The following is a 20,753-nucleotide window of genomic DNA, read 5'->3' as shown; positions in this document are numbered from 1 at the left end:
CAGCTTTTCACCAGGAACATACCATATTTTCAGCCTAATTTTGTACAGAAATCAGGAAAGAAAATATTTTTTCTACTGCTTGTGGCCTAATGATAGAAAAAAAAAATATAAATATATATCTGATTATAGGGACTTACATTTATAAGAAACCAGATCTGCACTCACATAATAAGTAAAGACAAGAAGGGTATGTACAAGAATTTGCAGTTCTTCTACTTCCCCATTCTGCAATGATTGTTTACTATTTGTGTGGCTGCATGAACTGTGAATCCTAGACATATGCAAGACCCCAATGTGTCACATGGTAGGCCAATAAAACCAAGGAGTAGTTCCTATCCTATTGAGAATAATGATTTATTTCTCCTAAAGAAAAATATTCTTAGCCCACATTTGGCCAACTTGTGCTAATACATGAAAATTTTTCAAAGCTCAAGAAAAATGGAAGCTGTTAGTTACAACTGAAGCATACAGCTTCTATTCCAGTAGTTGTAATTGCTCCTGTTATCATTCAGAGAGTGTAATACTAAGAGAACTTATTATATTTACTAAATGACTTTTCTTGGTCACTTGAAAAACATAAACTTCCTGCAGTGAGTGGGAACCAACTGTGGCAGTACTGTCCCACAAATTGATGTTCCTTATTATCAGAAAAAAAAAAATTCTGAAAGTAGGATTACTAGCTAGATTTGCAAGCAAAATTTGGCCCTGAATATACTTTTGGGGGTTTTTTGGGGGGGGTTGTTATCTGTTTCAAGATATTGCCTGACTGGCACCGAAAACCCCACCTTTTTGAAAGCATCAAAGTCTCCTCCAAATATGGTTGCTTAAATAAACTGAAAACAGGGTGGGAAGAATGGTTTCAGGTTCTCAAGAAAGAGGGTAGCTGCTCTCCAGGAAATTACACATTTAGATGGTGTATGTCCTGAATGGAGATTAGTTTATACAGGGACATAATAAAATCTCCCACTGTGATTCCTCTACAAAATCCATGGAAATTTCATGATGTAACAACTATAGCTTCTCACTTGTTAGACATTTCTTTCCACTGAACATTAGACAATGGTTACTTAATTCACACATTATCCTCATGATAGTAAAACAAAAAACTACACTGGCTTTAACAGCAACACTTCTATGTCTGTTTGAACAAATCTATTCAAATAATCAAACACTTACAAGGAACTACTAAAAAGCACAATTAAAGTAGAATGTATTAATAAATGTTTAATACTTACACCTTTCCTGGTCTTCTGAAACCAAGAACCAATTTAATTTTGTCTGATATTAAAATTTTATGACTAGGTGGTAGGAAAGCTTTACTAATTCTGGAAGAGAAATCTTGCTTTACATGCCAGCCATGTGGTAACTCTTAAAGTTGCACCTATTAATTACAAACTATCTTAAAATTACAAAAGGGCAACTGAAACAACAAAAGCTTTCAACTATGCCTCAGTCCAAAATAATGGATTAATCTATATGAAGTCTCTAATTTTCACCCAGGGACATTCTAGCAGACTCTTGCAAAATCTTCACAGTAGGTAATCTATTTGGGCCTCGGAAAAAAAAATAGTAGACTTACCATTCATTTAAAGAAGAAAGCCAGTCTTTACAATTCTAATTCCTTAAAAAAAAAAAAACCAACCAAAAATACCCCCACCCTCCCCCAAGCAATTATTCAAACTCCCAGCTAACAGATTTGATGCAGACCTTGGGCATACCGATTTTACAAAAATGAGAAAAAGCAAAATAAACAATGAGCCAATGTATTATTTGTGCTGTAACGTGCTATTTGACTTGTGTTACTCTCCGGTGTAGAGGGACTCCCTTCCTGGAGAAAATATAGCAAAGAGTAAAGACAGCTTTACTGACCTGTGTGCTGCCGCCGATGCTTGGTGAGGGCATGACGTGTCCCGCCAGCAAAGCCACAAAGGTCACAGAGGAACGACTTCTCGCCTGTTGCAACAATAAACAGATGAGGGACTGCGGAGGTCACAGATCATTAAAACATATCTATCAAGGCTTTCAGGGTTACTAATTCCTCCAATCAAATGTTTCCATGTAAATATGTCAAATGGGAATGAAATTACCACTGCGGTTTATTGACTGTGATAAAATCTGAAAAGCACCACTGAACATAATTACATACTTGTCAGACCCATAAAAATTAGCTTTATTATCAATGGAATGGTTTTGTACAACTTCATTTCTGTTAGATGTCTTCCAGATGGGGCTGCTTTATGCACTTGAACAGTTTTTATGCATATCCTGATTTTTTACAATTCCCATACATCTGGCCTTTCTGTGCTGAGTAAAGATTGCCTGGAAAAAACAGTTAATATACTGTATACATGATTCTGCTTAAATAAAATATATTCAATTTACTAACAAATTAAAGGTACTGAGAAATTTTTAACAGACTAGGTCACAGTCATCTTTAGTCACCTTCTATTTATTAGTAAGTATTAAATTATTTTCTTGAATACAAGAAGAGCTCAGGCAAGAATAAAATCCACATTATTCAGTACCAGTGGCAATTCAGCACTGTTAATGTCTGTAAAGTTTTCATGACATAAAGAAAACAGGTCTTGGGATTGCTACTGAAATTGCAGCAGAACTTACATTGTTCATCTTCAAATGATAATCTCCATTCCAAACCTCTGGACCAATATGAGAGATTTTGGCAAATGGAATACTCATTAAAAGTGCATAAATGCCCTCTTTTTAGTTTTTTTTTTTTAAAGAGAAACTAGGATTTTGCCCTATTGCCTATTAATACAGTCTATCATTTAACAGCAATATTTTTGCCCAGTATATACTAACATGCACAGCAATCTCAGCCCATAAAGGCCACATGGAAGGTCATTATGAATTAATAACGTTAATCTCAGGTATGGACTCAAAAACCTCAGACAAGACTGAAATTTTTAAAATTTTTTTAGAAGAATTGCATTAGTCATTTGGAGCCAAATTGTCTTCTTTTGCAATAACATAGTGGAGAGGGGTCTAGTAGGGCAGTGATGCTGAATTCATTGAAACTAACAGTCTCCTTCAAGTTCTTCGCAGTGGGGAAGGAAATTTAGTTCCTACAAAAGAAGGCTGGGTTAAGAGGTTAGGTGTCAAATTACAAAGTCCTCCAAAGAAGACAAAGGGATGGAAACCTCGATGCTGTTTATTCCCACATAACCAGGCACGCAGATACACAGACTTTCTGGAAAGGCACAGTGCCCCAGTTAACTCTGGATGCTGTTCATACAAGCAAGAGCCCATCTTACGAGTGGGAGCTCCCTAGAGAGCACCACAGAGATGAGGTGCCCTCTCTGATCAGTGCTTCGATGAGGGTCCCGGAGGATCTCCAGCTCCTCACTCTGGTTGCCACAGTGAGGGAGTCCTTGGGCCCTGTGCTACCAGGCGGAAAGCAATTCCTTCAAAGTTTCCAAGGCAGCTGGAATCTTACCACTAAAAGGGAATCCCCGAAATGCTGATTAGCCTCCAACACACTGCTAGGCTATGAAAAGTGATGGGCACATGTTTCAGAATTTCACCATTTCAGAATAAAGCAAATAGTGTATCGTTATTTTCTGCATCCAAATCCAGTCAGGTAAGGCAGAGTGAGACTTTACAGGACTCTGGGCTTTTTTGAAAATTTGGTTGATTGAGAGTATCCCAAGAGAGTATTTAAGGTGTAAAATAATTTCAGTACCTCTTTTGAGAGTCAATTCTAGCCATTTCCGATTATAACTGAATTTAAAAAAAAACAATAGAAAAAGCAGAACGGAAACCTATCCTACTATCACTTGAAGAATGCACTTGTGCTAAATGATGTAACAAAGTGAATTTTAGTGCAAAATGTGTGTCAATAATATTGTTGCTGAGGTTATGCATGACTGTTACACAGAGAATTCTGCATAAACACAGGTTTTTCTTTAGATTATTTGTTGGCATTTTTTAAATCAGGATCTTCAGCATGTAGCATTTCAATTCATCAAAATATCAAAGAAAAGGAATAGAAAGACTACACATAATGCTTGATCATAATTAAATATTAATTTAATTAATTAATCAATTTTAAGTATAAATCTTTCTAACTAGCACTAATGTCTAACACCCCAGCATTAAATTCACACTTTAAAGTTAAATGCTATTCCATGCCTACCAAGAAATTGCTCATCATCTATATATTGTCATAAATTAGCTCATGTTGTGTTTAACATCTAGGAGCACACTTCAGTATGGCCTGCAGCTTCATACGCTAATGAGAACATAGAGCACCCATAGCATCTTTGCAGGCTCACAGATTTACTGGGTAGTTTATATTTGGGCCTTTGCAACAGCTTTTGAACCACAAAAAATTATTCAAAACCAACCAACAGCTTTAAAGTAGGGAAACTGATCCAGTCTATAAAACGATTTGCCACTTAAATACTCCACGCTCCTCTAAGTAGGATATGGGAGGTCTCATGCAGGAAGGGCTCTTGAGGGAGTCAGTGAGGCTTTGGATCTACAAATGTGAGACTTTAGGAGATTTGGCCTCTGCTTTTTTATGCATCTGATTTTTTGCAACATTTGCTTTCAGGCATATTAATAAATTAATTATCTGTTTTGTTGTATGTATCACGGTATACGCACAAATACAGAAATCCACACGAACACAAAGAGAAATCTTCTTCAATTGTGACTTCATGTTCAATTACACAGTATTTTTTAGCCCTGAAGCTTGATGTAGGTCAAATACCTCATATCTAGACATAATACTTCATTTGATGTTATGAGCATGTACTGATACACAGACGTATTATACATTCTTCTAGATATGCTTAACAATTTTATCATTCTAACCTCAGAATTTGCGACTTTTTAACTTTTAGGAAAATGCAAAGGCAATCTTTCACTTGCTGTACAGGGGGCTGATCTAACTTGCCATGTTTATATGATAGCAGAAATGCAGTAGAAAATGGTCCTTTTCTTAACAACTTGAATTAGTTTCAAGTGTGCCATTTTGCATTCAAATGTAGAAAGACACGGAAACCAATCCTTTATTTTCTATTAGAAAACAGCCACTGTCCCCTATCTCTCATTATGGTGCAGACTACAAGACCTAACAACAAAAATCCATATTATTGATCTAGCCAAGTCTCCACAATTATTCTTTAGAAGGAAACGCCGACAATAAATTACATCTGCACTGGCTTTTCATCTGCTGTTCGATATAAGTGATCTCTCAGGGCAGGCTGGAGACCTTAAATCGTCAACACCCTTGTCAAAGAAGCTAAGGAGGCCTGGGCTTCCCACAAACAGCTTTGAAGGAACTTTTAACCTATGGTTTCAAGCTATAGCACAGATTTTTAGAAAATGAGGAAGAATCTGTTAAGGAACAATAAACAAATATTTTTATTTCCAGGGAAAACACTGCATTTGATCTCTGTGAGAAAATGGCCAGGCTGTAAGTACAGCATGATTTTTCCAAGTCTTTTTTTCACTTTCCCAACCACACACATGTCTAAGTTCCTAGAAGAGCTTAGATAATGTAATGTCAACCTTATACCGCTTTTCTTTATGTACTATAATTATATGAAGCCTAATAGAATTTCAAAATCTGCATTCCATACATTTATTTCTTCTGAAACCAATGTCACATATTGGTTGTATGAAAAATGATATTTACTGTTATTAGCACTGAATGGTATTTTTAAGGACTTCGGCATATTTCACAGGCACTTATTTTCTAGACACTGCACTTGTCACAGCTTAAATTTTATTTAACTTCAAACCTAGAATTAACAATGCCTGTTCTCTTGCTAAAGGTTCTGTAACTTAAATCCATTAAATTTAAGCGCATATTTTACAAAAATGCTCACTTGACCCATCTGAAATACATCATCAAATTTGAATTTTTTTTTTTGTAATTATGGTTCTCCGAAGAAAAAGAAAATCAAGCCTGTATTTCAGAGGGTATTTTACTTGAGCATACAGTACCATATGCACACAAAGGCTGCAAGGAGAGAAAAGAATTCCTATTAAAAATAACAAGTGCTGAAGAGTTTATTACTTCTGCTGTTTCTTTTGCACTGGTACTCAGTTAACTGAGCTTCTTTACTAAAAACCTGATCATCTTTAGTTGCCAGCAGCTCTATCCATCACTTAATTGATAAGTGAAGGATTATCACAGGCACTGCTTAGAGGACATACACTTTTAAATGGGTTTACTTTGTTAAAAAAGTAAGTTGTGTTTGAACAATCATCCCAGAAGCTCAATTAAACCAAACTCGGATGTCAAAAACCTAATTTCAGGCTATGGTGAGCTCTTCCCCCACTCCAACTTTTGTGGGGCAAGAGCTGGGAGTGGAGATAGGCACCCTCTAAAAATGACACGGTTTTACTAATTGGCCCAAGAACAGTGTGTCCTTTTCTGCCTTTACCATCTGGACCTTAGCCAGCGACAGGGAGAAGCGTTTTTCAAACCTGTGTGAGTCCTGAAGTGGTCCTTCATGGCAGAGGCTGTGAGGAAAGAATAATGGCAGGTGGGCCAGGTGCACTTGAATGGCTTCTCTCCTGTGTGCAGCTTCATGTGGTTCTTCAGCGCCCACTTCTCAGTGAAGCTCCTGTCACACAGGTGACATGTAAATTTCCTGGGTAGGCAAGAGAGGAGGAATTAGCAGCCTGCACATGCACCAAGCAAGTGAAGGAGCATGTTTTTAACCCGAAGCATGGTAAATGCATAGACTTTCGTGAAGAGAATTGCAGACCGGGTCTGTCATGTCTGTATAACCAGGCATTGATTTTTCTGTCGAGGCCTGGCACTTCAGCCATTTATTCTCTGCTTTGCGGTTGGGCCCAACGGGTTTGAAAAATTCTGTTACAGTCCAGTCACCCCTGAGGCAAATGTGAGAATAGATTTCACCTGTGCAGGCCCACACCACTTATCCAGGGCACGGGCTGTCAGAGCAAAGGCTAAATGAAAAGCTATCCATACTAAACTACTCAGACAATCACACTGCTCGGTGCCATGCCGCTGCCGCCGTGCTGGCTTGAAATACTACTTGTAATAACGCTGTTGCGATAATAAACAAAAACTGCTTCGGAACGAAAATGCAGTTTTTAAGAGGGGTTGCAGAAATGGAAGTAAGTGTGTTCTGATAATGCCTTCTCCTCCCCAGCGTTACCACAGGAAACATAAAAGATCCCAGTCGAGGCAAGGAAGGAAAGAAAAGGCAATTCGTTCTGCTGAGCAGAGCCACTGCACCTCGCTCAGCGAGATAACTTCGTAACAGCATGCGAAGCTAGCCTAAATCTGAGGAAACCTTGTTTCATGTCTAGGCTTTCATGCTGCGATTTTTGTTAGAGCAGACACCACGATTCTTATGTTTGTGTTTTACAGCTGTAATATTGCCACTGAAAAGGCTTTGTCCCCCTTCCTCATTTTGTTCTGTCAACATCAGATTGCACCTTCCCATTATGCCTCACTGTCTCAAATATAATGTGAATTTTTATGCTCACAAATTTAAAAAAAATTAACAGAGAGATCTAAGCCACAAATATTCTTTTATTATTGTCTTGTATGACATTTTTAATGTTTCTTCACACTTTGCAGGAATAAAATTAAACTCCCCTGCTAAGAAAGAGAAGCAAAAAAATACAAATACATAAAAACCTAAAAATACAGACCTAGAGGAATTCCCTAAAAAAGGTGTTAAGAAAATCTGACTTACAGAGATATCTCAATAGAGACCATATAAAGCACCAGGTGAACTTTAATACCAGGGTAACTAGTTCAACCTTATGTGAGTTGACTTATTTAGTAAATTGCTGCCATTATTTCAGTGTGTAGCATTACACTGTAAAAATCCTCTTTCTTATCTTGGAAAAATTCATACAGGCAGAGATGCTGCAAGAAAAGCCTGTGCTCTGCAGAGGACATGTGGATGTGGCGCAGGTCAAGAGGTGATGACAGAGAGAGATGACCAGGGTGTCAGCAGGTCACGTTTGTATGGAGAGTACAGATTTCACCTCTTTTACCTACCTACACCATAGAGAACAGGTCATTTGGCCTCCACACAACTACAACCGGGCTTTTCACTTTTAAAAATATTTAGAGAAAATTTGGTAGATTTCAGCATATTCACTGATGTTTTTGTAAGAAAATGGTGTCTGAGGCGATGATAACCACACGATATTCAGCAGCAACTGTCCTAGTCTATGAAATGTCCTTATTTTCACTTGTCTAGACTGTTTTTCCTCTGTTTGCGCTGTGAGGTCCATCTTTTATGCCAGCCTTATCAAAGATGCATTATTTCTGGCAAGTTACAAGCAAAATGATGAAATCAGGTATGCCACTGTCCATAATCTAGGAAAAAGCTAGATGTTTGAATATATTAATAACATAATTTGCCCTCAGTAGATTTTTTCCCAAACTGCTGTACAAATATAGCAATTTTCATGTATGCATAATATAACTAACTGAAGATTTCTTTAAAGGATACACTTAAAAATGAATTACCTATGTTAAGCAACCTATTTAAATGAATGCTAATTTTCACTCCAAAAAAACTATTTTTATAAGCAGATAGTGAAAGATAAAGAAGACTTGTGTACAGTTCTACTATATCCCAAAGGCAAAAAAAAAAAAAATATATATATATATACATGCTGAATTGAAAACAGACTTTCAAATTACTATATCACTTGATCACTGCTTAGTGGCACTAGCGAATGACAAATATAGCTAAATACTTCCAAATGCACAGTAAAAAAATATCATGTCCGTATATCTCCCTGACAGGTCTTCATGCATTTCACATTTCAAAAGCATGACAGGGATCTTATTTCTAAGATAAATTCCCCTATCTACTTATTTCCTCGTGTATTTATTGTGGATCTAACCTTCTACTACAAGAAATAAATAAGCAGGTTAAGTAGATGCTATCTTTTAACAAATAGTTTCTCCAGACTGTATTACAACTTTATGAATGTAAAATAAATCCCTCATTTTTAAATCCACCAAGACGTACATTTAACAGCATTGCATCTATTGAACCTCAATGTGCACTCTATTATTCGCACACAATAAAAATGTTAAAATAACACTGAGAGTCTGTCTTTGAAGTGACAAAAGCCAGAAAAATCAGAATTAAAGCTGCAACTCCATCTCTAACTAAACCCTGTGTGTGCCTTTGGTAGAAGTCCAAATAGGGTTTCTGACCTTTCTTAAGCTACCTTTGTATTCCTTTTTTTTTCTTTTCTTTTTTTTTCTTATTTTAATTTTTCCCCTCTGATGGAAAAGGATAGATAAAGATCACAGGAGTCTTCAGAGATGATAGAGATGGTAGAACTGCTTAAGGACTTCAATTTACATTTTTTGTCATAAACAATTGTTAAATTCATCAGCCTTTTTGTTTCTCAGTGTTTTTAGAAGTTCCTATTGCTCATTTCCAACATTTGCAACAGAATTTCATGCAAGAATTACAGATCAAGGTCATGACAGTACATTTATATTTTCGTATCTATCTTTTACTCAAGAAAAGGATACCAAATACTCCTGGTTTTCCTGATGTTTTGTACCCACCCACAGTTAGTAAAGGTCCCTTTAATAATGTTCCTCAAAAAGAAGGTTGCAGTATCGCCAGTTGTCACAAACTGGATGGCAGTATCAGCAGCAGAGTGTGGTTTACATAAATAAAAGTATCTACCCAGAGTTTTACAAGGAATTTTTTTTTCCCATGGGGTTCTTGGCTCATTCAACTCACAGGATTGCCTTGCTCTACAAGCAAGGTGGAGAAGACTTTTGCCCTTTAGAATACTTCACATACGAAGTCCTCTGATTGAATTTTTTTCCCTTTTGGATAACAACTTACACATCAGCTCTAGTTTAGTTGTTAAATCCCATGTTTCCCTACAGAAGAAGCAATAACAACTAAATAAACTAATTCCAAAATTTGAAAAATACACTTTCATGTCATCCATCAATGGGGCCCGTGTAAATTTCTGCCACTATTCATCAAATCACAACAGCTATCCTTTAGATGAACCAAAGGAGGAAATGGAAACTGTGTTAGATCTCAAGAAAAGTTGCTGATGGCACAAGAAGATTAATATGTGCCATGTTAAATTCCTCTTTCTGGCTGAAAGCATATACCAGAGTTCATCAGCTCTTCTGTCCTTACATATATGCTCTCCCTCCCTTCACTTATCTTTTTCTGATCCTATGTTCAGTTGTCTTTTTCCCCTCTCTCAGTGCCCATTTTTGCCATCTTCCTTGCTGCCATTTAAAACATTCTACACACAAATGCAACTCCCTATCCTTACTCTTAACCCATAATGTTCATATTGACAAATTTATAGTCAATCAAACAAAGCTCTGTCAAAGTGACAGAAAAATTAAATTTCACTCAAAAATACATTGTATGGATAAAATTAGCACATAGGAAGTGTGTGTGCTCTTTCCTCTTAACAAGCCAAATACATTTTCCAGATATGGTTACATAAGAACTGAGTACAACTGATGTTTCACAATTCCTGCATTGGAAACCACATAGATCTTGGGCCCTGAAATCTGATGGAAAGCTGCATTTGCAGGACCTGGATAATTCAAAATTAAGGTGGGTATAGGCAGGGAAGGGGTTTAAAAAATTTCATAGCAATTTTTCAGCATTGAATTCAGACATTTATTAATTCAAATATTACTGTACAAAGTCTATGCAGAAGATATTGACGCTACAACTATAGTGATTCCATCACTTTTTCCTAATAAGCATCTACCAGAAACACAAGCTGCCTAAATGATTGGTATAGAAAGGAAATAATCTTACCCTCAATAGTCTTGCAAGTACTTAAGCAGAGTGGTATGGTAGTGGGAAGAAAAGCTGTGCAACATGTCAATAGAAACACTGAACCATGTACCATTTCTGCACATTACTAAACTGGGTTATGACCTTAAGTGGCAACCTCAAATCCAACAAGCAAATACATTTCTTTAAGTTCTTGAAGTCTGCAGCATTTATCTGGCTTTATTCTGGTGGCTAACAACCTCCTGATGAAATACATGTATAAATTTCATAGTGATGTCTTAAAAACAAATGCACCTTGAAAAACAGACTAATGTGTGAGATGATGCATCACATTTGTGAAAAAAACAAACCAACAAACTCAACCTAGTTGTTCCAATCAGTCTGAAAACTTGACTATATCACATTCTGGACAGCACTCACGTTTTTTCAGCTCTGTGGCAAAAAAAAAGTGTTTTCACAACTGCCATCACCTCAACTCCCAGTCTTAAGAGCAGATTGTTCTGACTTGTACATCAGCAATAGGTTACGTGCATCAATTTCTGACCTTTGCTTCAGCTTTGAAATATCACCAATTTCAAATTTACCCATCCTAACGTACTGGGCTGAATGCCTCATGTCACAGAAACGACAAAATTGGGCCATTGTGCTCAATGCAGCAGCATGGGAGGAAAATGTAGTCCTGTAGCTACAGGTGGATTAACAATTCCAGTGGTGCTATACACATTAAACAGCACACATCTTATTCTTTGGTCTCTCTTCTGACTCTGCTGTACGCTTTACGGTGAAATGTAGTGAATATTTAGTCTTATTACTTTCCCAAGCATTTATACCTTTGAAAACAGTTAGTTTCTCTTATGAGGTGGCAGCTACTATTTCTATCTCATTGCTTTTAGGAATAGAAGCATACTTTAGATTTGTATCTTCCAAATTAAAAACATTGTAAACATAATCAAGCATAAATGAAGTAGGACTAAAGGTTACCCCTATGTGAGGAAAACAGCCTAGTGAGCCAGCTGAAAGACATGATGCAACCACCAGACACAGCCTTATGATTCCCATTGTATTCATTAAGGCATAATGGAAAGTTTTAAATTTATCATCTTCCACAGTGTTATAATATTCTGTCAATTTTGTAACATTAATCTTGCTGCAGAGCTTTTTATAACATAGAATCACTTAAAATAGTGTCACAGCCTACTGTTTAATGCACATAAAGGTATGTTTCATTAACACTACTCTATCAGTTTTTACTAGTACAAATATATAATGTAGAAAAAACTGAACATCTGTATATAATAGTAGTGATTCAAAAGCTTTTATACCAATAAAACTTACAGTTTCATTTGAACATATGTTTTTTTCCTTTACCTAGAAGATGCTAGAACACAGTGATGGAACAGAAACCCTGGATTAACACAATCTAATGGAATGGTGCTATAAAATGGGCAAATTTTTTTGTGGTTCCATTACTTTTATCAGTTGTTCTCCATCATAAATTTCTCAGTTGTTACTACAGTGCATGTGACAATGTTTTTACCCAAGAAAAGCTTGGTCTGCCCTAAAACTATTCTGGATAAATTTATCCACATTCTGGAAAAACTCTGGAATTATATTTGACTCTGGGGTGGGGAAGAAATAGTGGAAGATTTTGAATTCTGTGTAAGAAGATAAATACCCTGACCAAATGCTCTACAGAGTATTTTACATAAGCATAAGCAGCTAGTGATATTAAGGCAGAGGAAGAATAGAAGGAAAACATTGAACTGTAATTCAGTCTATAAATTAAGACTGAATGGGACTCACCCATATACAAGTCTATAATTTTTAAGAGCAATATACACTGTACTGGAATATAGTATATCAGATTCAAACTACCAGGATCTTCATAATTGTAAACATAGATTCTGCTATCAAATGTTTGCACAATTTTAGGGAAAGAGATACAACTACCTTGAGATACCATATTTGTTCCAAATGTTACATCAAGATGTCATTTACATCCTCAGGACATCTCCAAAGATGGATACAGATAAAGTAAAACTTGTCTTCAGCAATGTATTTTTATTTCAATTTTAACTGAACCATTACCTGTCTTCTAGGATATTAGAAATTTTCCTCAATATCTTTTGAAAATAGAAAAAAATAAATATCAACAAATATTTGAACTCAAAACTACTGGGGCCTTGATACAAGTGGTTAGTTCCTGTTTCACAAAGAGAAAACAGTTCCTGTTTTCACAATGCTTTTGATATTTGCTCTTAATTAGTATTTTTTTTAATTTTCTTTAGATATCTAGCAGCTCTCCACCTAAGACTAGCACCTTACAGCAGAATAGCAACGTCAATAGTGACTTGTGTCATTAAAATAAATAAATCCTGATAACCAATACAATCAAGTCACAGACTTCAAATGTACCATTGCAAATGGTACATATTAATTTTTAGCTAAATCTTACTGTCTTCTCTCAGAAAGAACACCCGCTCATGTAAGAGCTGACCCATTATTCTAATGCACATTTGCAGGAGCAGACTGTTAAGATCATGCTTTGCTGTATATGAAGTTAATAGTTTAAGCCCTGAGCAGATTCTTCCCATGGAAATCATCTCTTCAGGATGGACATCTAACTAGGTCAAAGAGTCAAACTAGACTGAAGAGTAATCAAATAAAACATTTGCGAAACAACTTCCAAACCCAAAACTCTACCACATCTGAGTAGACAAGATAATTTTCTTTCTTTCAGGGTCCTGACTACCCCTAGGCTCATGTGTATATCACTTTAAAACACAAATAAATCATATCTCTGTATATTCCTCAAGTGCAGGAGAAGATCAGTGTTCTTTGCACATTTGCAATCAGCTCCTTTGGCAGTTCTCACATTTCTTATTTTTCTACCACATTAAAGTCTTCTATCTTTTCCATTCTCTCCTTCTATCCAAAAAATACTCCAGTACATAATGGCTAGAAACCAGCAGATACTGATTCTTACTCTGACCTACAATTAATTTCCAATTTAATTAAAATCTTTATTAAAAATATATATTTTTAAAAACTCTAGAGGTCTTCCTAAAGTGATGAAAACTACTCTGTTGCTAACAAAACCAAGGAAACACAATGAGTTTAATTTAGGTCACAGTGACATCAGAGAGGTTTATTTATTGCCAGCTTTGTTGCATCCAACAAAGCTTTAATCTGTGACATGCTGTAGCTTGTAAAACAGCAAAGTGGTATGGTATCAGAGACAGTACACTATGCCATACATTTCTAAAAACATCTGGTGTCAAGCGCATTACACTCAGCAACATCATCAAGAAGAAAGAGAAGGGATTTTTTGGGGGGTTGTTTTTTGTGTTTTCAGTTTACATCTACAGCTGAAACAGCCTTTGAAAATTCCTATGAAGACTTCACATAGTGAGAGACAGCTGTTCTTTTGTAGTTGGAGATGATGAGAGTACGATGTTTTTATGAAGCTGAAAATCAGGGCAGACCCTAGGTTTTACAAAGGGAAAGGGTGAGAATCAAGGCTTGCTTCTGTGAACCACAAAGCTCACTCAGCATCAGACAGATACATCTCAGAAGGACAGAGGGGTGAGAAAACAGAAGATTTCAGCCCATACAGGACAAGGATTGTTTTGCTTGTTCAAGCCACGGGTTCATCAGGCTATTATAGGAACAAAGGAATGCAGTGGGCTCTCAGTACCAAAACCCCCTCCAACTCCAGTCACATTTGGACATTGACTCCCTGCAACTCTAATCTTTTGGGAGCACCTTAGGGAGTGCTCAGCCATTGCGGACAGATTAAGAGAGAGTACAATGGCCCAATGGACATGTGGCTGCTGAGAATGTGACTGAAAGTAAGACTTTAACAACTGCTACACTTGCCTGAAAAGAAGATTCCTTTTAATTTGAACCAAATGTGAATTGGGAAGTTTATGTATTTGTAGTTCAGCTACTTAATTACATTTAACATATGCTACCATGCTGCAGATTTCTTAAAATATCACACTTATTCAAATCCACATGCCAGTGATAGTTTGTATCTGGTGGTTAATTTAACAAGTTCAGCTACCAATGCAAAAAGTTCACCTGCTTGGGAGAGGCCCAGATTTCCCCGTTTGTTCATAAACCTTCCCAGCATGATCTAATTCTGATTAAGAGTCAATTACAGTGTAACCCAGTGCTGCAATGCTGATAAATATACAAATTAGGACTTTAATTTTGACAACTGCACTTTAAAGGTTTATTCTAAAAAAAATAAATTAAAACAGTAATACTGTTGCTATCAAAACTTAATAAAAATTAATTTACTATGGATGCATGGTAAGTGTATCTTCTCTTAAATTGAGGAGAAATGAGAGGAAATTTCCTCAGAGCAAGAAAAAGCTATTTTTTTATTTTAAATCAAACTGCTCAATCAAATAAGCATTTTACAGGAAAAAAATGATTAAAACTTAGAATTTTTTTTTAAATCAGTTTTTATTCAATTACTGGGTTTTAAAAAAATATTTACTGTTTATAATTTATATTCAAATGAGATAATATTTAATAAAATAAACCTGTCATTTATAAAAAAATTCAAAAGAAAACAAAACCAAAATTCCCTGAGGGAAAAATAAGGCTATATACTGAAAATAACATATCAAAGACTTCCTAAAAGTAATAATAAAAAAATGGTAATATGCCTTTTATTTCATCTTTGCAGTTGATAATTTACTACAGATTGGTTTTTACAAAGTTACTTATTTTAGTATTTTATTTAGACAAATATCCGTACAGTCTTATAGGAGAATGAATACTGGTTTGTGATTTTAATAGGTTCTCAGAATAAGAGTCCGCAGTTGTCACAGCAGAGCAATACCAACTTATGGTATGATTTTACTGACATCAGTAAAATACCAGACAAACTCAGTTTGACTCAAATCAGCTATAAGCAGTATTTTTTTCTAAACCTAATATTATTATAATGCGATTTTTCATTATTAGGCCAATTCAACTTGTATTGAAGTCAATGAGATTATACTGAGTTCTCTAAGTATTAGATCAGGTTCTACGATGATGCTGCAGCTACCGCAAAACCAGTCTTGTCAAAAGGACAAGGATAAAGTACATTAAGCTTATCTTGCTAACAAATTACTAGTTTATTAAAAACTGAGTTTCTAAATTTTCATTTTCATCTGTTTGTTTATTGTATCTCACCTGCTATAATTGAAAAAACTGTTCATTTTCATTTTACATGAGCTGTCTTAGTCACTTTCATTTTCATGGTTTTGTCCACTGGCATAATATTCACAACAGTTTGCCAACATTACTGGAAGATTCTTAAACTCAATTGAAACATATGCCCTAACTTTTGCTTATGTTATAGAAAGGGGAAAACTGATATTGACCTGAAAAGACTTTACACTCTTTATACAAAATTTTCAGTTTAACCATTGGTCAACTTATCAAGACCTCTTTGACTCTTGGTTTTGTAAAGTTCTCTTTTTATTTCCTTGTGATTTTAGGCAAAATAACATAGCACTTGGCAGAAAATGCTGAATTAGGTTGACTTAATATTATTTGTGATAACAGTGGAACCTCAGTACAGCAAGAGATGATAAGACTGATATAATTGTTTTAATATAACACACAAAATGTTGCACATGTGAAATAGGAGAATCGAGAGCAAAGAGGAATATTGTATGTCTGAGAAAACAATGAAAATCCAGTTAAAATTCATGGTCTTTTTAATATCACACATTTTGCTAAAATGCCAAGTGATATTCAGAGCACTGTGGTGAGTCCTAAATCACATATATTCTGCCTACTGTAAAAACTGCACATTCAAAAATAATTAAAGCCAATATGTCTAAACTACAACACACAAACTGGTGTACAATCTCATTAAAAATATACTGAGATGTCTGTAGAAAGCATTCCAAGATTCAACAGGAAAAATGTCTATTTGGGAGTATTATATAGTATTTATCATTATTTTAATGTAATGCTTATCACTAATGTGCCAGCAGAACCTTTCTTCTCAGAAGGTTAACTCTTTGAATTAAACAAAAATTAGCACATGGAAAGTGCTTAATTGTTGTTCTCTTCCTATTTTTAAACGGAGGAGGTGCATAATATTACCAAGATATGCATGTATTTTTAATTAAGATAGTATCATTCAAGGTTGTGATTCCTAAGCCAATTTACTATTTCAAAATGCAGTTCTCCTTCTAAATATAAACACAAGAGGATTAGAGCATTGTTGCACAAATCATTATGATTTTAACAGCTGTTCATTTATGGTCTCCATCATTTTGGAAACAATAGGAACATGAACAATTGACTTTATGTACAGAAACATATTCTTCTGCCAGGTATGTTCTCCTAATCGGTCATGTTTCTGTTATGTCTTACCTTTTTATGACCTGGAGATTAATTTTCTTAAGATCCTTCCCATGAATTCTAAAGAAGGTTCTTTTTTTTTTTTTTTAAATAATGGGTACTACCTACTTAAAAAATAAAAATAAATGACACAGAAATTACAAGAACTCATAAGTTTAAGATCCAAATAACCATTTCCATTGTGAATCATTTCATACTAAATCTTCAGATTGACAAAACAGTAGATTTTCGATACAGCTACCTTTATTACACTACATTTCAGATGTATTTCAATGATATTTTATTATCCTTTAAAATTAAATGAAATCAGAAGATTTAGGAGTTTAAATGCCATTAAAAAGGATTAGACTATCTTTCCTACTATAGTGTAGTTTTATTTCTAAGTTTTCTTTTCGGTCTGTCCTTACCAAAATATGCCCCTACCAGCAACAAAAAAGCATTTGGTAAGTATAGATCATGGACTGCCTATTATTTACTACAAAATAACTCTGAACCCACTCTTGAATAATAATTTCCATGACATAAATATTGTAGAGTCAACCATAACTATTCTAAAAGTAGAAATATTCTTCCATGTCAGGTCTGGTCTGCTGAACAATTGGGCAAATGACAGTGCCATCAGTGATAAACCATTACCAGTCTCTTAAAATTTCCGAAAGAAACAAACCTCATTCTCAAACTTGGTGGCACTGAAACTAATACACACACTCAGAACAGGATTTTCTTTCACTCTATGCAACTGCTGACTTTATCAATTAATCTGATTATTTCTCTATTCAGGAAGACTGCTCAGCTATTGCTAATAAAATACCAAATTTTACCATTGAATTTTAAAGGACTAGACATTTTTCCAAGCTGTAAGGCTGAGGGTGCTGAACATGCTGGCTCTTCTCATACTTATCCCAGGGTGTTGTCTGCTCTTTTAGCTGGAAGCAAACCTCTAGTAAATTCCTATTTATCTCCTTGCCAATCAAGAAGTGAATGACTGACAGTAACAGAGCCTTATCTAGGACTCCTGTCTGTGGTGCATTCTGCTAAATGATGTCATTGCTTTAGCAAGAGAAAATAAGCAGATTATTACAGTGACTAGAAGCAAACTAAACATTTGGATTTTTGCATGGACAGATTTACACACTGTCTGTCAGATAAAGCACAGTTTGCCTGCTGCTTACACAACAAGAATGTGCCTGACAGCTTCTTCCCAGCTTTAGTATCTGATTACATAAATAGGCCATTCCCCACCATTCCTAAAGACTGACAGTCTGTCTTAGTTTAAAGAGCAATTTCTGACTATCAGCCTTTCTGTCTTGCACACAAGGCTGATTATCATCAGGGCACTTCCTGGAGGTCCAATCAGTTGGTTTTGCTCTTGAACTCAGGACATTACAGAACTTGTAGCCACAAAAATATTAAGAAAATGAAAAATTCTTCTGTAAAAATTTACAAGCAGCAATCCAAAACTTACATTTCCCACTGCAGTGAAAACTCTTGTTGACTTCTATGAGCATTTAGAGAAAGATTTTAGGTGACCACTTTTTTCATTTTCACAAGTACCATATATGGGGAAAAAACTTAAAAAAACCCTAAGAAGTAAAACAAAACAAACTGCAAAACTAACAAACAAAGAACAAAAGCCCACCTACCCACAAGTAACAGGTAAGTACTCCCCTCCCACCCAAAAAAAAAGGGCACCCTTTTCATAAGTGGGTCTCAGGAATTCATACAGCAGCTCCATTGTCCAAGTCTGCAGTTGCCCTCCCAAATTAAACTTCAAAACTGTCATATAAGGGATCTTCATAACCTTCTGTATCTTTTTGCATTAGCTGTGCAACTGTTAGTCTTTTTTAATAATTCTGCTTTTCCAAATCATACCTCAATAAAACTATGCTTTAAATTAGATATATTTTACTGTTGCTAGTTGACTCAAATATTTTTAAGGTATGAGCACATAAAAGACATGCCATTTTTCACAGTGAATGTATGCAGGTGTTAATGAACTTATGTAAAAACCGGTTCTGAGCACCGAAAAGGGTAAACACATAATAACTCTGCTGTTTACAATAGTAAACAATTGCAAGTCATAACCACAATATTGTTCCTAGTTATTTCAGCTATAACTTGCAAGGCTTCATAGCCAGACAAACCAGATGAAATATGTTGCTGCAGGTCTGCTCTGATGGATCCCTCTGAAATATCCACATTATTGCTTTTATTTTATTATGTACCACACTTCATAACTGTACACAGCAGAGTACAATAAAAACTGCACTACACTCCTTTAAGTACTTATTAAATAGGTCAAAAAGTTACCATAACAAATAACTTGCTCTACTCAGGGTCCATTAATAACACATCTTGTTGGGACTCTAAAACAAACTGGGGGAAAAAAAGAACAGTGAAGAAGTGTCTGCTATTTGATGCTACTGCCTAACAGTTTGCACTCAAAATGCATGATATTATTCGTCACAGCATTACTTAGTCAACAGCTCTTTAAAATATTAGCATTGACACAAGATGGAAAATTGCACTACACACAAGTTTGGGGAAAGGGAAAGGGCAAGAAAGAATTTTGATCCTACAGGTAAGTCCATCTTATTTGCAAAGATAAGAAATGCCACAAAGCCTAATGCTTCCCTGTGAGTAGGAGCTATGAGATCCTGGACTGTGTTTTATCTGCACAAAATGTTTTCCCCTTCATAGTAATGTTCTTAAAACACTTAATTCCTCAGTTTAGGTAGAAGACCGGAAAGGAGAAAAACAGCAGACCCTGGCAGCAGACAAGGATGTGAGAAAGCTGGACATATACAGGAGGCTGCCTCAAGGCGTGGGAGCTGCCACAGGCAGACACCACAGAATGGCAGGAGGAGATGACGGCCAGATGAACAGAGGGAATCAGGGGAGGCTAGAGGGAAACAAGATCCCCAAGGTGCACGGAAACACAGAGGGGATTGAAAGAAAAGAAAGGAAGCGTTGTGAACCAGAACACAAAGCAGTTTGGCTAGCCCTCACGGGGGAAAGCTGACGTAGTCCTGGCACATGTCAGGTGCATGTTGACATCTGGAGCGCTGCAGCAAGCCAGGGAACAGGAGAGAGAGATGCTGCAGTTAAGATGTGCGGATATGAAGGCAGTAATCCAAATTTAATCGGGGAAGTTGGAGAGGCAAAGACAGATCTAGGCAGTGCTGAAGAAATGGCAATAGGCAGATTTACAGATGGTTGAGAAGTGGGAGAAGGAGAGTTCATGGTCAGAGAAACATATACAGGTTATGGGCAGAAGAGACAACTGGAAAACTTGGATGAGGGGAGAGAAAAAGACAGAATTATGCTTGAAGATGCCATTCTTCCTCAAGGAGACCCAGTCTGTCCTACATAAAAGACTTCTGCAGAAGAAAAAAAATAGATAAAGACACATAATGGTGCCACAAAACAGACACATCAATACAAATAGAATTTAAAATATGAAGTATATATAGCAGAAATTATGTTATATTTGGTCAAACTGATTTAAGTGAAAGAAACTGAAGCCCTTGATGACCTCATTATTTTAGCTTTACTAACTTCTGGACTAAAGACTGCATGCTGTATTATTTGAAA

General features: G+C 35.9%; 1 protein-coding gene across 4 annotated transcripts in view; it reads right to left on the bottom strand.

Annotated features, from left to right (window-relative positions):
• The window catches only part of ZNF407 (zinc finger protein 407), a 338,348-nt gene that overhangs the window by 134,743 nt on the left and 182,852 nt on the right, over positions 1-20,753 (bottom strand). For all 4 annotated transcript variants that reach the window (XM_027678430.1, XM_027678459.1, XM_027678450.1 and 1 more), the window contains exons 5-6: positions 6,460-6,626; positions 1,870-1,953 (exon numbers count right to left, since the gene is read on the bottom strand). In XM_027678430.1, coding sequence (XP_027534231.1) covers positions 1,870-1,953; positions 6,460-6,626 — 251 coding nt within the window. The remainder of the gene's footprint in view (positions 1-1,869; positions 1,954-6,459; positions 6,627-20,753) is intronic.

The sequence above is a fragment of the Neopelma chrysocephalum genome, unplaced genomic scaffold (assembly GCF_003984885.1).
Source record: "Neopelma chrysocephalum unplaced genomic scaffold, ASM398488v2 Primary Assembly neopelma1_22b, whole genome shotgun sequence".
Lineage (NCBI taxonomy): Eukaryota > Metazoa > Chordata > Aves > Passeriformes > Pipridae > Neopelma > Neopelma chrysocephalum.
This window is presented reverse-complemented; position numbering and strand designations above follow the sequence as displayed.